The sequence below is a fragment of the Pleurodeles waltl genome, chromosome 5 (assembly GCF_031143425.1).
Source record: "Pleurodeles waltl isolate 20211129_DDA chromosome 5, aPleWal1.hap1.20221129, whole genome shotgun sequence".
Taxonomy (NCBI): Eukaryota; Metazoa; Chordata; class Amphibia; order Caudata; family Salamandridae; genus Pleurodeles; species Pleurodeles waltl.
Window position 1 is genome coordinate 388,024,275 of NC_090444.1, and position 19,636 is coordinate 388,043,910.

At 42.2% G+C, this 19,636-nt stretch overlaps 1 protein-coding gene across 2 annotated transcripts in view; it reads right to left on the reverse strand.

The window, feature by feature from the left end:
- The window catches only part of PLCB1 (phospholipase C beta 1), a 2,042,221-nt gene that overhangs the window by 684,768 nt on the left and 1,337,817 nt on the right, over nt 1–19,636 (reverse strand). For both annotated transcript variants that reach the window (XM_069234146.1, XM_069234145.1), the window contains exon 13: nt 1,319–1,403. In XM_069234146.1, coding sequence (XP_069090247.1) covers nt 1,319–1,403 — 85 coding nt within the window. The remainder of the gene's footprint in view (nt 1–1,318; nt 1,404–19,636) is intronic.

The window sequence follows — 19,636 nt, forward strand, 5'->3', positions numbered from 1 at the left end:
GAAAAGTCAATATCATTTTGGAAGGTGCATTTTCTTATCTCTACGCCTATATAATGACACCGAGATCATCATTTCAAGTTGGGAGTTTTAATTCAGATGGTAATGAGACTGTTGGCCAAATCAAAGTTACGCATTTTGTATAAACACTGCGCTACGATATTATTTCCAGCACATATTTCACTAGGAAATACATGTCAAAATGTGCTTGTGGAAAAGGGCCCCAAACGAGTGACAAACATACAGAAATCACCTATTCCTGAAGTCATGGTCAGGCAGTCCTTTAGTTCCCCTGGGCATTTCCTCGGTGGGCCGCAGCCCTTGGAGGCCGGTTTTTAAAAGCCAGTCCCGCTCCTGTTTCCCCTGTCAATTTCCACAGCTCCCCGAGGTTAATTGTACAAGGCGGGGGGAGGGGCGTTTTGGGGAGAGGGCTTCAAGAGAGAGTGAGGGGGGGAGGTAAAGAGAAACCAATCAGAGAGGGAGGACAGAGAGAGGGAGACACATAATTGATGGATGGAAAGACAGCGACTGGACTATGCGAGAAGCAAGCACGTCTGGTTCAGGCAGTTTGCCACTGTTGCTTATGGCTCCCCCGTCCGCCCTGCCTGTAGTATTCACAACTCGCAATCCTATAGGCGTTCCTCCAGGGGAGAATGCCAATCATTGTGGTATACAAGCATTTCCGTATGAGGCAATCCTTTGATGGTTCTCCTGGCATACTTGTAATCAGTGCTCGAAATGGAAAAATTAAAGTGCAGGTACTCTGTGCCAGAGTACCTGCTTGTTTCCGAGAAGTGCCGGTACTCTTGAATTAAAAGTATTACGTTTTTCTTAAGATGTGCCGGTACTCCCACTCTCAAAATAAAAAAGTGCCTGTACTCAGTACCAGACAGTACCGGCCCATTTAAAGCACTGCTTGTAATGAGGATCATAGTGAGTAATGCTCTGTCATAAGAGTGAAAAAATAGTCTCAGATCATCAAAGTAGTGTACACAGTAAATATCATGAACATATGCATGTAATGCATACAATGCACAAAATAACTTGGAGACATCCTTACATGTACCTGAATTAGCAAAAAGCTGTAGGTCATGAGCACGTTAGGTTGCAACTTCTTTGGAGCCACAACCATTCAACTACCTCTGTGCTGAACCAACGAACACATTAGTTACAGAACCAATTCAGGACCCTCCTTTTCACCATAAACAATTGTCACTTGAGCCAGGTTTGCTATAATATATGCACTACAACACAATCCTACAGCCTGAATTTTATACTCGAATATCCTGCCAGGAATAACATGCATGCACGTCCATCTTACCGGATATTTTTCCAGCGGGTCGGTAAGCAACCCATCCCCGAAAATCATTTTGCAATACTCCGCCATCTTGGCTTGCTGCTTTGGTCTACGGGGAAGCAGATAACAGGGTTAAAGAAGGCAAGTACAAACTGCAGGCGCAAAGCAGTAGCGACAGTGCCCGGTCTCGTGGCTTCCAACAAGGTGAAAGAGTAATTGTCTGATCCTGTCACTCTAAATCTCTCCCAGTGATCTAGATTGATTCCGCCAGTAGCCTGCTTCACAGGCAGGGCTCATCATGCAGGCGTAATGACAGAAGTGGCACGAGGGTGACGTTGATCACTTGGAGCCCTAACTGAAATTGCCAGATAGACTTTTGCTTACACACGTTTGTAAAAGAGTGCTGTGAGCAGATATGTCATTCTGATCTCTGAGAAGGATGTAATGAGTAGGCCATATCTCTAGTTCAGCATCACACTTTCAGGGCCACTGTGGTTTCCTTAGTTGAAATTGAAAACAGTCATATTTGTAAGTGATTGTTTGAACACACAGAACAAAAAACCCCATAAAATATACTTTTTTGAGCAACCTACTTGCTGATACGTTGTACTTTTTAAGTCTGGCTATAGCCAGCTTGCCATGAACAAACAACTAAGCCCAGGGAGGAGCTTTGGGTCAGCCCACCTAAAAAATGAACTCCTTTACGTTAGCAGACTGCGGCCATTGCATGTGTGCATTGTCATTCTCATTAAAGTCCAATACAGAGTCATACGTTTCCATCGCAATACACAGCCATTTGAATCTGCATTAGGTGTACGAGTCTGCATATGATGTGCTTTGATCTATTTACACCCAGTGGCATCCCCCCACAACAACCAGCCTGAGTTAGTCTCAGCAGAAAAACTACGCAATGGAAAGGTGGCAGCCTGTTCTGTAGCTGCGCCTGCCAGTAGTGCTCTGTAATGATACCACTATCACCTCATAACCATGTGCACTGCTTCGGGCGTGATGTATTTTTTTGTACCACACACAAATTGCCCCAAATTTCACTGCAACTCTATTTCCAAGATAGGAAGTGAGTGTGCTGAGACAAGGTCACACGGTTGCTTGCGCTGCCCAAGTCCAAGAAGGTGATGAGTGTTGTGAAATAAGACTGGGCTTGGCTAGTTTTTTTAGAAACCCAAGGCTTTTGTGTCGGATGCTACAATCAGGTTCTTTCAGTGAATCCTGAGTGAATAGTAAATAATTTGCTGTTTTTATTTCAACTCTGTAGAATTCATATCAGTTTAGTGTTTGGTCTAACAGATTGCTACTCACCACCCAAGGATCCATTGAGAGCTTCTGCATTGTCCTCGATTTTTACCCAACTAAAATCTAAAATATGTCATTCCATTTCGAAACTAACAAAGGGCATATACTTAGATTACATAACATATCAGTAAAATAGTGGACAGGCAGAAGCCAGCCTGGACCAGGCCAATTAAATTAAAGCCAGCTTTGTTTGTAAGGCACTGTTGTGTGGTCCTTGTGTTTTTGTTGCCAGGGACCCATCAACATCACTTGCAGGGCAAGGGGCCACCAAAGGTTTCCTTACACGACTGATTCCACCTTTAACATGCTGGATCATTCTCCCTATCCAATCACTAACTAATGGTTCTATTTTCCAGGCTCAACCTCTAGAATTATATATCATCCCTTCATGTGTAAATATAATGAAAAGTAAAGTGTGGATTTAGGCCTGCATATATATTTGCAGCGTGTTTGTCGAATTGCTGAACTTGTAATTCAATTGTGGAATAATTTCAATAGGACTCTATATGCATCAATGAATTATCGGAGAGTTGCTGCTATGATTATATACTTTTGTTGCCACTATCGTAGGCAATAATTACTTACATCCCTCATAAATACATTATGAGTCTTTATTGCCACACCATTGAGAAACAAGTTGTTATGTCACATTAATCATTAGGAACCTTTATTTGTATTACAAGCCTCTTTGACGTCACATTAACTCTGACGACTTTGTTTCACATGATTAAATTACACGTGTAAGTGATGGCATATCAATTCATTGAATAGAAATGTTTGTCACATATGTGAGGTGGGCATCTGTGAGCTTATATCTGCTCACAAGCATTCCCTCACAACAATAGAAATAAGACTGAGAGAATCATGAACTGTTAGATTCGCCTCATGTTCACCAGCCCTTCCTCACAATACTGGGAAGAGGACTGTAAAGCAAGGTGTGGTGGCCATCTTGGACTGGGCTCACTGACCAAAACAACAGGATTGGTGGCCATGTTTAAATGAATCAGCTGCTCATCAACTGCAACCCATTGCTCAGACATCTCTCATCAACTAATTTCAAACACAATTCCAATTAGGATCAGTCTGTAGGAAGCTGGATGCTTACGCACTTCTCCTCAACAAACCCCACACTCAATACCCCTGAGAACTATTTGTAAGAAGTTGGATTCTGCCATCAGCCCCCTACATATCGCTGACACTAGTTGCCACCAGCTCCCCCAACATTGCCCCTTTCCAAATCTGACGCAAATTCTTTCAGGATCAAATACCCCCCAAGTCTTTTCAAGCACGCAATGAAAAACTTGAAACACAGGACCTTGAGAGACTTAGCGGAAACCCTCTTCGCAGACCAACACCACTGCCAATGCAAAGGCTCTCTTAAAACTGACCTCCTTTCTTTCCCATACAACACCGACCTATGGATTAGATCCTTACACAGTTTTCTCCCATCCTCTTCTCTCGCTAACATCCAGCTAACGTCCCCTTTGGACACAAACTTAAATGCTGCTTCCTTTTGGCCTCTCAGATAACCTTTCTATATTCATTTACAACAACAGGAATATCATGTTCCAAGCCAATGACACAATCCTCTACATGACTGACTAAATGTATCTCACCCTCAGGCCCTCCTAGGATCATCCATGATCCCCCTCTCCATCCACCCATATCACCTCCCACACACTTTCCCCCTTCCAGTCCAACCAGACAACGTCTCTCACACCAGACTCTCCTACAATCCATAATGCTCCCCACAACCTGTAGCTCACCACCAGTTCCAGACCTTGAACATCCCTCCCACAAACCATCCATGCACCATTCCTCTCCAACCTTCCACAAACCATTATCTCTCATTCCAGGTGCCATCGCTACCTCTCTTTCATCCCCACAGTCAGCTCATATGTCCCCCTGTTCTTCCCTTTCTTTTTTGCCTCCTGCCCCAACATCTCCAGACATCAGGCACCAACAACCAGCACCTCCCCTCCTTACACCTCAACCCCTCAGAGTCCGTTCCTTACAGTCCAACCTAATCCTCCTACAATTACTGAACATAACTGGCCTCTTTTCAACAAGCTCCTTTCCTCGTTCTCACACCTCTCTCGAAGAATGGACACCCTCACTTTAGCTGTATTCAAGCATAGTGACTCTCTGTCTTCCCATCACTCCTATCCTCATGACCCCCTGCGGACCCTCCTCCCACACCATTCCAGCATACTGAGAGATAGCCGCCTACTCAGACCCAAATGGACACAACACCCCTACTCCTTCTCCTAAAGAGCTCCTAAACTCTGCTAGCCCCTCTTCCTATCTTCCCGCTACCCCATCCTCCTATCTTTCTTTAGGGGGCTGTCATATTTACACCATCTTCACTGACCACATCAAAACTCACACACTCCATCCCAGGGCATGTTCATCCCCTTTTAACTCGATACAAATCCCAACTACAGTCCCAGATCAGCCAAGCCAGAAAGACAACAGTTTCTGCCTGAACTGCATGCTAAACAATTGTCAATCTGCAGTCAAACACTGTCTATAGTGTGCCGCAAACAGGAAGATAGACACTGTGGAGGCCTCACATTCATTCACCAAAACTCTCTGAGATGCCGAATCCTCCTCAATCTTTCGAAAGCTTGTTGGTGGAACTGTCCACATCCACTACCTCCAACCTCGGACTGAATGTGATTTATCACCCTCTTGGTGAGAATGACACCTTCATTGAGGAATGCATGGATTTCTTCAACTCTCAACTTATCAGCTCTGACAACAATATCTTCCTTGTTGACTTTAACATCAACTGGGGAGACCTGAGCAACAGTTATGTGGACACTTTTACCTCCTTTCTCTATATCAATGACCTCCAACAACACTGCCATAGACCTACACACTACAAAGGTGCCATTCTGCATATGATAATCTTCAATTCCCCCTACCTAAAGACATATGACCCCATTCCAGTCGACCGGTCTGATCACATGCACATCCCGTTCTCTCTAACTGGCACTTACACCAAAACATATGGGCAACCTAAGAAAGACAACATATGGTTTAGAGACACATACAACCTTGACACAGAAGCCATGGCCATCATGGCCTTTCCCACCCTAATTGCAATCACTCCTCATCTTGACATCAATGAGACCACCCGAGTTCAACTCCTGCATGGAATCCCTTAATGACAAATGTGCACCCCTGGAGTGCACATTATCCAGCCAAAAAACCTCTAGGCTCTGGTTCTCTAGTGAGCTTGATGAAGAATGAAAGCCATTTTTAGGCAAAGTCATCCAAAGTTGAGTAGCGTTTCAACTAGCCTCACACATCCAAATAAGCAACCTCCTAGACACTCTCCAATCAAGTTTCTACCAGGGTCACAGTACAGAAACTGCGATCCTCCAAATGGTCAATGATTACCTCAGAGTCCTTGACTTCAGCAACTCCTGCCTCCTTGTCCTCCTGTATGTATTCCCTGCATTCAGTACTGCCAACCATCATGACCTCCTTCGCATTCTTGAACTACGCATGGGATGTGGAGGAACTGTCCTCAGCTTGTTCTCCTCATACCAAATAGGGGTTCCAGAAATGCCCAATCCCTGCTCCTAGAACCCTACTCCTACAGTTGAGACAATACATGCACCAGTCTTTCTCTAGTAGCACCACTAGAATCTGGAACTCTCAGCCTCCCTCACTCCATCTAACCACCTGCCTAGCAACCTTCAAAAAGGATCTTAAGGTCCTCCTATTTGACAGACGTCTTCATTAATTCATCCTCGACCAGACTTATTTACCTTCTCCACTGCACCCTGATCTGTCTTTGTTTAAATGTTCATGTCCTCTTCCCTATTGTTTTAACTGTCTCTTGCATCAACTACTGTATTCATACACTGATGTAAATGTTCAAGCTTAATTACTATTAATGTAACTCGTTGTAACCATCTGTCTTGTGTGTAGTAAACAGCTCTGATTCCATGCTATATAAAATTGCAAATAAATAAAAATAAACGCTTGGTCTTTGTAATAACTATGAAGTGGAGACTTGTGTGATTCATTTAAATGTTCTGTGTATGGATTTTCCTTATCAATGGGTATCCTGGCTCTTAAAACGAATTCACTTATGGGGGCAGACTTTTATTTTCTCAATTATGCTACAAACTGTGCAAGAGAAAGAACCTGAAGCAAGATATTTCAGCAAACTGAGATCGACAATCTAAGATTGTACCTCTCTCTGAGGGTTAAAACAAGCTACCAAATAATTTGCAAAGATCATCAGAACTGTTGTGTTGGTGGAAGCTATTTGCTTATAATTGATAAAAAAGGGAACTATCCACTTTTTGCTTTAAATAATTGGCTCGCACAGCATTCACTGTTATCCAACCAAACTTGGCCTGCGTTTGAGGTGGCCCAATATCAAACGGTTTGTTGAATGGGTTGATTGTCAAAAGTACTCCTCAGTTACATTAGCACAAGAGGGAAAATCCAGGCTAGGTAGGAGAACATAGTTCAATGCTACACTATTCAAACTCTGAAATTTAGAAAACAAAAGAAATAGAAGAAGTGTGAGCGGTATGTCATGGAGGCATATTTGATTACAAAAAAAAACCTTTCAGTTCAATCTTTAGTACTGAGAAAGGTATATTGTAGATGTAAAATCTATATTTGACTTAGCAAAAACTGAGAAAAACAATGTTCATGGGATTGTGACATTTATCAAAAATGTACTTCAACGTTGAAGATTTTTGTAAAAGTGCATCTTAGATGACTTTTATTAAAGTTGATCATATCTGCCTGATGCCTGGACAGTACATACAACGGTTTTGCCAGGTGCCATCCCCTGTAGTGAAAGTAAGTAGATTTTCAGAGCTCAGTTGAAAGGTGCAAAGTGGCTCCCAACTAAGAGCAAATGAACTACGGGAGGAGATGGTCTGCTGGCAACTCTCTGGCAGGACGACAGAGGAACGCTACAGGAACATTTACCCACATTCTTCAAACAATAAGAGGGGACTGATGCTTAAGTGACTTACGAAAGCAAACGGGATGTAGATAACATTTTACAGTAAACTAGGCTCTGGCCTTCTTTGCAGCCATGCTGACTCCATTCACACCTGGATGTACCCTGGGCCCACTAACAGCACTCAAGGAGGAGATCAGAGTGGGCTTCTTCCTGGTAGGGAAGGGGAGTCCACGTGTACTATGTGCAAATAACGTACACAAGTCTTGTAAGATCCGTCCATGCACGTCTTTGCACCGGACCGTGTTCTTCGAAAACACTGCTGTGTCTTTTTCTTTAAAAACAAGGACAACATAGCAGCACCGACGCCACTGAGGTACATTACGAGCATTTTGTTTTGCTTCTGGCATACGTAGGAGAAGCACCGAAAAGCGATGCAGACATCTCCCGGCTTGTAATTTCCTCGGCCAGCTGAGTGTGAGCAAAACATGAAAAGTGACATGTTTTGGCTGTCGGCAAAGGGTAACATGTGTGTCACTGTTTAGCACTCCCCGGGCACCATATGGGGCACCGTAGCGAGCAGCCGCGAATAGCTGTGTGCCAAGGCCTTCCTCGAGAAAGGGAAACCGTTACTCGCTGAAGGTGAGCGCATTCTTTTTAGGGGTCAAATGTATTTCTGAGTTCCAATGAATGTAGGAAATATAAAAAATGGCTAAATCTTTGAAAGTCATTTTTCAAACGCGAGATATATTTGCAAGAATCTCAAAGAATACGAAATAGCTCCCGCAGTGAGAAGGGCTGTGTGGAAAATGTCTTGCTTTAGACTGACAGCATTTTGTTAAACATTAGTTACGGTGCTCAACGTTGAGCAGATGGCAGGACCCCAGAGGTAAGCAGAACCGACAGAAATGGACAGATTGGAAAAAATATTGTTAATATCAAAAAGGGCTGAAATGGAGGAAAACGCATTATTTTGTAACAAGATGGTTACAGGCATGGAGAAAGACAGAAATTAGAGTTACCTGGAACGGGCAGCAAGAGGGAATACACCCAGGGAATAGATATTTTTCGAACTAACAGAAGACTCGTCTGAAAAAATACTCATGTCTTTCTGTTAGAAGAAAGTGATTCAGTTGTAAAGCTAATAAATGTCATTTGAAACAAAAGAAAGACTGAACAATGTACTCCATCCTAAAGAAATAGAATTTCGGCGGAATTGTCCCAGATTAACTGGATTTGTTTCTCTCGCATCTTCTAAAAGTATTTCTCTAGACCTATGGCCCTTAACCTTTTCACTTCTATGGAACCTAACTTAATATTTGCTGGAACCCAGGGGACCCACACTGAGTCATTATTAAAAGCAGGGAACCCTGGCAGTGCTTAATTTGTGCTTGCTGTTTCCGGTGTAGAACACCAGCACTTATTTTTGAGGGCCAGTGCTTATTTTTCTGCCTCAAGCATTTACTTCAAGCAAAAGGCACATATAGGAAAGACGGAGGAAGAGAAAAACGAAAGCGTCACAATGGGAGAAAGCAGAAGCTGCAAGTATGAGCTGAAGGGGCAGGGAGTGGTTGTAAATGGATAGAAGAGGCCTGAGATGGCTTCAGGATTACCCTGCCTTAGTATTCCGTGTTCGCACATTTTATTGCAGCAGCCGCCTGTTTAAGAGGAGGGCTTTGGGCACCGGCATGTTTTTATTTACAAATTAAGCACTGGACCCTAGTCTAAGTATTTTCTATGATTTAAACCGCGAAACAACACACACACAAAAAAACGAAACAGTAATTCATGAAACAAATACAAAAATGATGAAATATTTTATTGAATTCACAAACATAAAAAAAAACACAAATTTTTAATTTTAATAAGGTTGGAGCTTTTCTAAATTCAATCGAGGCCACTCGTCATCAATACTGCATTCTGTTACATGCACTTGCCCTGATCCCATGGATTGATCTGAAAATAGCTTAACTTTTAGCATCCAATTTCAAATTACTTCATGTTTACAAAATTCTTACAATTTAAAATGTTGCTTTTTTTTAAATACACAAAAATAATCTATTATTTTATTTAAGTTTCTATGCAGTCACAAAACTCTTGAGTAGTGTTTACGGAACTTCAAGGGTCCTACAACCACAGGTTAAAAACCACTGCTTCAAACCTGTGATAGATTTGAAAAATTGCTTTTCACTTAGTTTCAGTTTATGCAAAAAGGTCCACCTTCTAACAGCATTCCTGTCCTCAGCACCGTTTCTCAATTCAGGACTCTCTGGGTTGTTTATGTAAAAGTAATGATGATATGGGGTGAAGTCAGTGGTAGATGTTAACAACTTTAGGCATATTGTCAATGATTCTCTGATTTATGTTGTCTGCATTTACTTATAAAGTTACAAATCTTGTCTATGCATGTAGCATGATGCTTGGGATACTATACATGGAGTCTCTAACCTCTTCTGCAGTTAGACCTACTTCTGCTCAAGGAAAGTCTCCACTGCCAGCAAATGTTACCACTGTGAAGTAATGACCACATATGTTAACATCACAATATTAACATCCTAAACAGGGTTATCAGTAGTCACCATCCACACATTTTCAAAGAGGTTACCAGCAGAAATGTCAGGAAAAATATTCTCAATATTAAATGTCTACACCTAATTAATAAAGTATCAACCAAAAGCATCACATGCCCTTTGGGACAATGGACATAACCACATACACAAAAAGGTGCACACATATGTACACACATACAAATGAATGCACACAATGTTCTTAATCGTCACAGTTCTGGGTCCATACCATGCTTGCCTTAGCTCTTGTGCTGATCATGCACCCAACTAACACATTTTCATTCTGGCTTCTGTGATCACACACTTTGGTGGGACAGCGTTGGTTACTGCTCTTGCTGATGCTGGTACTCTTCCTTCATGGCCCACTGTCAGCACACATTGTTTGACTGACAGAGTAGGGTCTACAACATGTCTAATCTCCTTGTGGCTTAGCGCGATTGACAGTGGAGACAGACGGTCATGTAGCAGTGTGTGTTTGATTGATATCGTGAGGCCCTGTCATTGGTATGGCTGGCTAGCACTCTAATGGTTTTGAGATGAGCACTGTTTCCTTCTTTAATTGTCACAGACTATCTGAATCAGGTACTGGGCATGGCCTTTACCTCTAAGAGCAACTTTACATTTGCTGGTGAGCTACCAGTAGCTCCCAAGCCACTCATTGGAGAGTCCTGTGCTAGCCCAATATAGAAAAATAACAGTATACTAAAATCTCTTGACTTTGGATGTTTATAGTTATAGTTATCTGATAAACAGAGATCGAAGTGCGATCTTAATGAAGACATTCCTTAGTTGGCTAAATTTAGCAGCACTAGTACCTCTTGACATCAGCAGCATCATTATCTTAGAGGTAACCACAGAGTGAAATAGGCATCCGTGAGAAAAAGAGGTGATTTTATATAGGATTATCTTTCATTTCATATATTCTCGTACAGTGGGAGCAAGACCCCGGTACCAATTTCACACTATAAATAAGTAAGGAGTTTAGCGTAGCCCTAAAACATGCATAGAATGATAAGTGAGATGCCGAATTACAGAAGAAAAGACACATTTAAATAAATTAAAATAAAAAAGGATGGGACGCGGATTTCATGGTTATCTTCAGGCACCAAAGGCCAGCAATGCATCGATTTCTCACTCGCAAGCAAGACCGTGTGTCATTCCTAGTCTGGTCGGGTCAGCGTGCGTCGTTTCTTCTCTCCCACCAGAGAGTGATGTGTTGATCCGGACAGCCATCTCGGGTGCGGGCAGGCTTTGCTTTGTTTTTCCATGCACAGCGATGTTGCGTTGAAACACTGGTCGCACGGTATCACAAAACTGCGCTGTGTGAGTTTGCGTCGTTATCACCCTCCCTTAGCGGGTGTTGAGCGTCATTCTTTCAGCAGCTTCCAGGTGCTGGCTGGGGAAGTTTTTGATGGCCCTGAGACTTCAACAACAGGAGGCAAGCTCAGTTCAAGCCCTTGGAGATTCTACACAGGCAGGAATGCACAACAAAGTCCAGTCTTTGTTCCCTTTTCACAGGCAGAGGCAGCAACTGCAGGATATCTCCACAAAGCACAGTAACAGACAGGGCAACACTTCTCCTCAGCTCTTCAGCTCTTCTCCTTGGCAGAGGTTCCTCTTGATTCCAGAAGTGATTTAAATTTAGGGGTTTTGGGTGCTCTTTTTATACCTCTTTCGGCCTTTGAAGTAGGCCTACTTCAAAGGTAAGTCTCTCTTGTTTGTGAGATCCTGCTTTGCCCAGGCCAGGCCCCAGACACACACCAGGAGGTTGGAGACTGCATTGTGTGAGGGCAGGCAAAGCCCTATCAGGTGTAAGTGACCACTTCTCCTCTCCCTCCTAGCACAGATGGCTCATCAGGATATGCAGGTTATACCCCATCTCCCTTTGTGTCACTGTCTAGAGAGAGGTGCAAACAACCCAACTATCAAACTGACCCAGACAGGGAATCCACAAACAAGCAGAGTCACAGAATGGTTTCAGCAAGAAAATGTCTACTTTTAAAAGTGGCATTTTCAAACATACAATCTAAAAACCAACTTCACTAAAAGATCCATTTTTAAATTGTGAGTTCAGAGACCCCAAACTCCACATGTCTATCTGCTCCCAAAGAGAATTTGCGCTTTAATCATATTAAAAGGCAGCCCCAATGTTAACCTATGAGAGAGATAGGCCTTGCAGCAGTGAAAACAGAATTTGGCAGTATTTCACTGTCAGGACTCATAAAAAACATTTGTATATGTCCTACCTGAAACATACACTGCACCCTGCCCATGGGGCTACCTAGGGCCTACCTTAGGGGTGTCTTACATGTAAGAAAAGGGAAGGTTTAGGCCTGACTAGTGGGTACACTTGCCAAGTCTAATTGGCAGTTAAAACTGCACACACAGACACTCCAGTGGCAGATCTGAGCCATGTTTACAGGGCTACTAATGAGGGTGGCACAACCAGGGCTGCAGGCCCACTAGTTGCATTTGACTTATAGGACCTGGGCACCTCTGGTGCACTGTACTAGGGACTTACTAGTAAACCAAATATGCCAATCATGGAAAGCCAATTACACATACATTTTACATAGGAGCACTTGCACTTTAGCACTGGATAGCAGTGGTAAAGTGCCCAGAGTAACAAAAACATCAAAAACAGAGTCCGGCACACATCAACAACCTGGGTAACAGAGGCAAAAAGTAAGGGGAGACCATGCCAATGATGCCAAGTCTAATAAAAACCCAAACTTTTACCCTTTGATTATTTTTTTCACAGCTCATGCAGCTGGTTCTTATTCAATGGGAAGGGGAACCCATTGTAAAACTCAAAATGTATGCAGTTATCCATAGCAGCCTGTATCTACCAAGTGCACAATGTCCTACTAAGGCATCTGAGTCCATGGTCTGGTTGCAGGTTCTATATGTCACGAAATAGATGTTTAAAATAAAGGACACATACTAGAATTAATATGTATTAAAAAATAACTTTTTGTGCTATGTGTTTATTTATATATGTGTGCCCTGCAAATTGTGCCTGAAAGTTCTGGTCATATAATGGTGGATGAAAAATCATGAACTTCTAGTACCATTTTAAGTAGAATTACTCAAAAAGTCGCTAGTAAAATTTCACTTTACAGATTCTATATAGTATTTGAATAAGTCTTTCTTAAAAATGAACTTCACAGAATACTGATGAGTTGACCGGAGGGAAAAACATGTATTGACTAACTGCAACTGTGCTTGTTGTCAGTATGCAGTGTGGGATTTTAATGCCTTATTAGCATGACTTGGTTTTTCCAAACTTTACTAATTACTTCTTTTATGATTCTTCTTTTGTCATTGATGATTTGGATTCTTAAAGTGTAGTGTAATAAAACAGGCAACCACATGTGGCGTTTCAAATGCAATTCATTTTTTAAACTTAAAGCAATATTTTTAAAGTTCTATAACATAGGGGCTCACTATGAGGTTGGCGGTCATGAGACCGCCAGCCTCTCAGTGACAGTCAGACCGCCTCACACTATTGAGACAAATAACGTAGCACACCAGTCAGCCTGGCCAGAAGTCGTAATAAAATGTTCATGCTGGTCAGTCCAGCAGGAACATTGTAATATGATGGGGAGGAGGATGCCACCGGCATGAGGGTGGTGTCTTCCCCATGAGTTTGGCTGTCGGCTCATCCGACAGCCAAACTCATAATGAGGCCCATAGTGCCGTATATGGCTCATTATGAGCATCAGTAATGTCAATACCATATTCTAAATCTGGTTATATTTGCTGGTTTGGGGTAGTACTATTGGCAGCACTGTTTGTTCCCCACTTTTACTACATCATAAAGGCTTGCCAGGCAACTCTGACAGGGATCTCTGACAGTCTGTCAGTTTTTCACAGGCTGTAGTACAGTTTTTGGATGGAAGGGCACAATACGTGGTCGGGTTGGGTGGTAGGTGGCCAGGTATTCTTTTGTCACATTTTAGGCAAGGAGGAGAGACAATGTTATGTATGGTTCCATCTTTACTCCTTTATCTTTGTGTGGCATTTGAAAGTGGAGCAGAAGATTTTGTGGGCCATTTATAACATTACATTATAGATGGGTAAAAAGTGAATAATGGGGATGTTTTTTCACTTCAGGGTTCAGAGTGATATAACACACAATGCTAGCTTTGCTATCATCTAAGTGAAAAACATCCTCATATACACTGGTATCCATTTATAGTTCTATATATATAGTAGAGAAAGGTAGTACACCCTTCCACACAATTACTAGCAAGCAAGAGATGACTGAACATATGGGATAATATTTCCTTTCGTCTTAATATGTCTGCCTTTCAACTTCTCAATTATTTCTCTCTCTCTTTTCACATGACTCCTAACATGCCAGGACCAAGCTGGTGAAAGCTGCATGCTCCTGGTAATGCCAACAATATGGTCTTTATTTGTATAGCAAAAAAACAGTTGTAACCAGCACATAGGTTAGGAACAGAGACAGCAGTGACACAGATGTGTGGGGACATAGAAAACTGTGCTTAAAATACTGCTGTTGTGGCCTTTCCCACTCAAATGTCAAAGATTTTCCATGTTATGTTCCAGATTTACTATGATTTTGCAAAGGGGTTACGTCAATTTTGTGGTGCAGCCCCAACACAAAATAGTTTCTGGCATTTACTAAGCCATGCAAAGCCATTACGGCTTTGTATGGTTTGCGTGGTTTAGTGACTACATATTAACTAAAAGCAGAGATGAAGCATTGCTTTGTATTACTTTGCATTGGGTAGGCATTACATAGGTGGACTATAGGCATTCCCAGGCATTCACTCAAATATTGTGATGCAAACCTAGATTTACAAAGACGTGGAAACCTGAGTTTGTGCCACATGATGCACCTACTCAACACAGGTGTCACAAGGAGAAATATCTTTATTTCTCCTCATTACATTCTCTTCCCATGTGTGCTGCATTCTGGAATATGCCTCAAAGCATTGTTTTTGTGCAGGAAGAAAATCTTCCTGCACAAAAACAATCCCACCTGTAACATAGGCACACTTACACTGTGGTGCAAGAGTGCCCGTGATGGCACTAGATAGCGCAAGGTGCGTCAGCACAAAGAGACAGCAGAAATGCTCCATATTTTTGTAAATATGGAGCATTTCTGCTCTCTCCCATTCACGCAATGCATCACTGTAAGCTCCCTTGCTGCGCCATATTGAGTGAAATAACAGTAAAACATCTTGGCACATTTAGGCCCATATACTTTTTTACTGCTGCATTTGCGTAATTTGTTGACGCAAAAGCGGCGCAAACTTACAAAATACAATTGTATTTTGTAAGTTTGCGCCGCTTTTACGTTAAAAAGCAGCATAAATGCGGCGCTAAAAAAGTATAAATATGGGCCTTACTGTGTGAGATGTGTACAGGTAGCAATTAAAGTAAACTTGTACAAATACCTTTATTCATTATCATGTAAAATGGATTTGCACTGGATATTACTGGGTATACATGTAATTCCCATTTAGGGTAAATTATTTGTTATTTCTGCCTTTATGTGCGGGTATCACTGCACCGATGTCTGCAGAACTCATGAGAGGGCCCATGTGAACTAACTCCGGCTGCTGACATTTGCTGTGACATGCATATTAAAATTTTAGTCCCGGAAAGATCAACGTAACCTCATACTATTCCTTGGTCAGTAAACTGAGTACTATTAAAAAAGGTAATTTTAATATTATATCCGACGCTTATAAATTCTTAGAAATGGCAGAAAAGTGGTACGACGCACCTATAAAAATAAGTGGAAATAATCACCACTTGTGCAAAGAATTTGGGACACATAAACCAGGGAGTGTTTGTTTCACAGAGGAACGTTGCCAAGAGGATGAAATGTTTGTCAATTGTTTTTGACATAATAGCAGAAAAACAAAAAAGCAATTTCTAAGATGTATTGCCAGGACACTGGGCTTGGCTCTAACTTATCTTCTGAAGGAAAACATGTAGGTCTGGGTAGCTCTTGTCCTAGTACCGCTTGAGAATGATGAACTGACTGAACTGACAAGGCAAGCACTTCCAGCAGTTCAAGCAGTGTGTGGTTACAGCAGGAGGACAGGAAGTCGCCTTCACGTGGTTTCCAGTGTTTGTTTAGTTTGGGATGTTGTGTGATATTCCGTAGGGAGCCTCATTAATAGACAGAAGTGACAGCCAGGCACAACTGCCGAGGAAAGACTGTTTCAGAAGAGGAAGGAAAGGACCTAGAGGGTCAGGAATAAGAACAATCAGTCGTAGGCAGCAATACTGTTTGCATACCTTACAGACATAGCTAGTTGAGACAGAAATGTGTTATTTCAGTTTCCATACACCAGACATCGAAATATAATTGCAGGAACTGGGCATAAGGATGCTACTCGAATTATTGCAAGTAAAGGCTATAACTTATTGTACACTGGCGATCTGAAGCATTGCTGCTGTACCCTCAAGGAATATGTTCACATGGTGTATATGGGGCCTACAGGTGAGTATGAGGTTCTGCCTGTGTTTGGCATTTGTATGCTTAGATTAGATTGGTTTTACAAAAAGGGGTTGTGGGGGGTGTTTCATGACATTCACAGCACATCATCTTGCGAATCGAGGAATTCCTGTGCCTTAAATGACAGAATGCACACCAAAGACTATTTACTGACTCACGGTGTCCGATGGACCCTTCAGATTTACCCCACCAAGGGATGAAATAAAACCCTGTAAGGGCTTATCATATTTTCAATTGCAAGCAATGAACACTTTGGTGCATATATACAGAGCGAAGGATGAGCAGTTGCAACTTCCCATCCTTTGGTGGGGAAAGTTACTATTTACTGTGTGTGCAGTCACGCGTATCCCCTTTCTCATGCATTAAGTTAGATGAACGAGTTCAATGGAAAACAAGACACTGTCAAGAAATGCATCTTGTTTAATTTTACGATTGGCCATTTTCACATGCAATTTGTAGGTTCTGGTAGGTATAATACAATGGATCTAAGTCACTGCTCTTAACCCTTTGCTGCCAGGCCTTTTCCCCCTCGGGTGCCAAGCCTTTTTTGGCAATTTGGGGAAGTTAGCGCTTAGGCCCTCATAACGTTTTGTCCACGTAAGCTACCCACGCCAAATTTGTTTTATTTTTTTCCAACATCCTAGGGATTCTAGAGGTACCCAGAGTTTGTGGGTTCCCCTGAAGGAGACCAAAAAAGTAGCCAATATACAGCAACATTTTTCTTTTTTTTTAAAAATGGGAAAAAAGGGCTGCAGAAAAAGGTTTGTGTTTTTTTCACTGAAAATAGCATCAACAAAGGGTTTGTGGTGCTAAAATCACCAGCATCCCAGCTTTCAGGAACAGGCAGACTTTAATCAGAATAACACATTTTCAACACAATTTTGGCATTTTACTGGAACATACCACATTTTTACTATTTTTTGTGCTTTTAGCCTCCTTCCAGTTAATGACAGAAATGGGTATAAAATCAATGCTGGATCTTGGAAAACCAAACATTTCCGAAAAGTAGACAACATTCTGAATTCACCAAGGGGTCATTTGTGTAGATCCTACAAGGTTTTCCTACAGAAAATAACAACTGAAATAAAAAATATTGAAATTGAGGTGAAAAACAGCCATTTTTTCTCTGTGTTTTCTTCTGTAACTTTTTCCTGTGATGTGATATTTTCAAAAGCAATATACTGTTACGTCTGCTGGACTCTTCTGGTTGCGGGGATATATAGGGCTTGTAGGTTCAACAAGAACTCTAGGTACCCAGAGCCAATAAATGAGCTGCACCTTGCAATGGGTTTTCATTGTATACCCGGTATACAGCAATTCATTTGGTGAAATATAAAGATTGAAAAATAGGTATCAAGGAAACCTTTGTATTTCCAAAATGGGCACAAGATAAGGTGTTGAGAAGAAGTAGTTATTTGCACATCTTTGAAATCTGGGGTCCCCATACTAGCTTGTGAATTAAAGGGAATTTCTCAAATAGACGTCTTTGTAACACATTGTCTTACATTTGGAAGGAAAAATATAGAGAAAGACATTGGCAATAACACTTGTTTTGCTATTCTGTGTTCCACCTAGTCTCCCGATAAAAATGGTACCTCACTTGTGTTGTTAGACCTAACGCCCGCGACAGGAACCGCAACATGGACACATCACATTTTTAAATTGGAAAGTGCCTAGCTGTGGATTTTGATCTCTAGCTCAGCCAGCACCTATGAAAATTGTATATCTAATTGTACACAAGCGGGTTCCGTGAGATTGAGCGCTTTGGTGGATCCCAAACGCGCTTGTGCTATTAAAAGAATGTGGAGTTTGAAAGCGGCGAGCGGTTGAGATTGGTGAGTGCGACACCACTCGAGTAGGTCGAATAAATAGGATCACAGTGAAACAAACAAGACTCATGTGAGGACTTTTATTACATTGTTTGGCAATGAAAGTGGAGTGCGAACACATCGACCTACCGAGCGGTGTGATATGCTGTTTCAGCATGCCGATGTCGAGCAGGACACGACGAGGCAGGAATCCTGTATTCACTTACAGGAACAACGCGTGGAGCAGACGCCTCGTTTCAGGAGATTGAGGCGTGGCGTGTTCTGTAAGATACAACACGGAGGTGGTGCTTAACCCGTTTCCAGGAATTTAATGGGGAAGTTACTCCTGAAGCTGCCGGTTTCCAGGAATTTAAAGGGGAAGTCACCCATGAAGCTGCTGAGTTTCTGAAATTAAAGGAGAGTGCCCTTAAAGGGGAAGTCAGTCACCCCTGAAGCTGCCGGTTTCCAGGAATTTAAAGGGGAATCCACCCCTGAAGCTGCTGGGTTTCTGGAATTAAAAGAGAGTGCCCTCAAAGGGGAAGTTACCTTTGAAGCTGCCGGTGTTCCTGGATGTTCTTAAAGTGACTTAAAGTGACAACGTCTTTTCGTTTCTGGATGTGCCTGGATAAATGCTGTGCATCATTGTTTTATCATAGAGCATTCAACAATCCCAGTGGTGGGTGCACACGATCGCTGCGAAGAGTGACACACACACCGTTCTTGTGATGGTGTCACCAGCCGTGGGTATTTGTGGAATCCTTCTCATGGTATTGTGTACATCTTACTCACCTGGGATCAACAGTTAGTACTATTCCTCGCTCAAACGGTGATGTGCACACCTTAGCGTTTGTTGCGTGTCTGGGATTTGTGCGCTGCTGCAGAAGCTTTATTTTGTGAAGCGTGGGCTCGAATATTGGTGAGAGTCATGGAGCACGTTTACATTTATTGCACCACCTTGTTTCCTTCCACATCCAGGTACGCCAGCAATCCAGTGGGAAGACTGGATAGACATGTTTGACAATTATTTGTTGGCGTTGGACAGCGAAGAGTTTACTGCTGCACGTAAAAAATCAATTTTATTGAACTGTCTGGGTTCAGAAGCGTAGAGATTGTTTAAGTTTATGCCAGTGGCTACAGGCAGTGGGGCACACATTACAGATGAATATAAAGAAGCTAGGTTAAGACTGAGTAATAGGTTTGCCAAAGAAACTAATG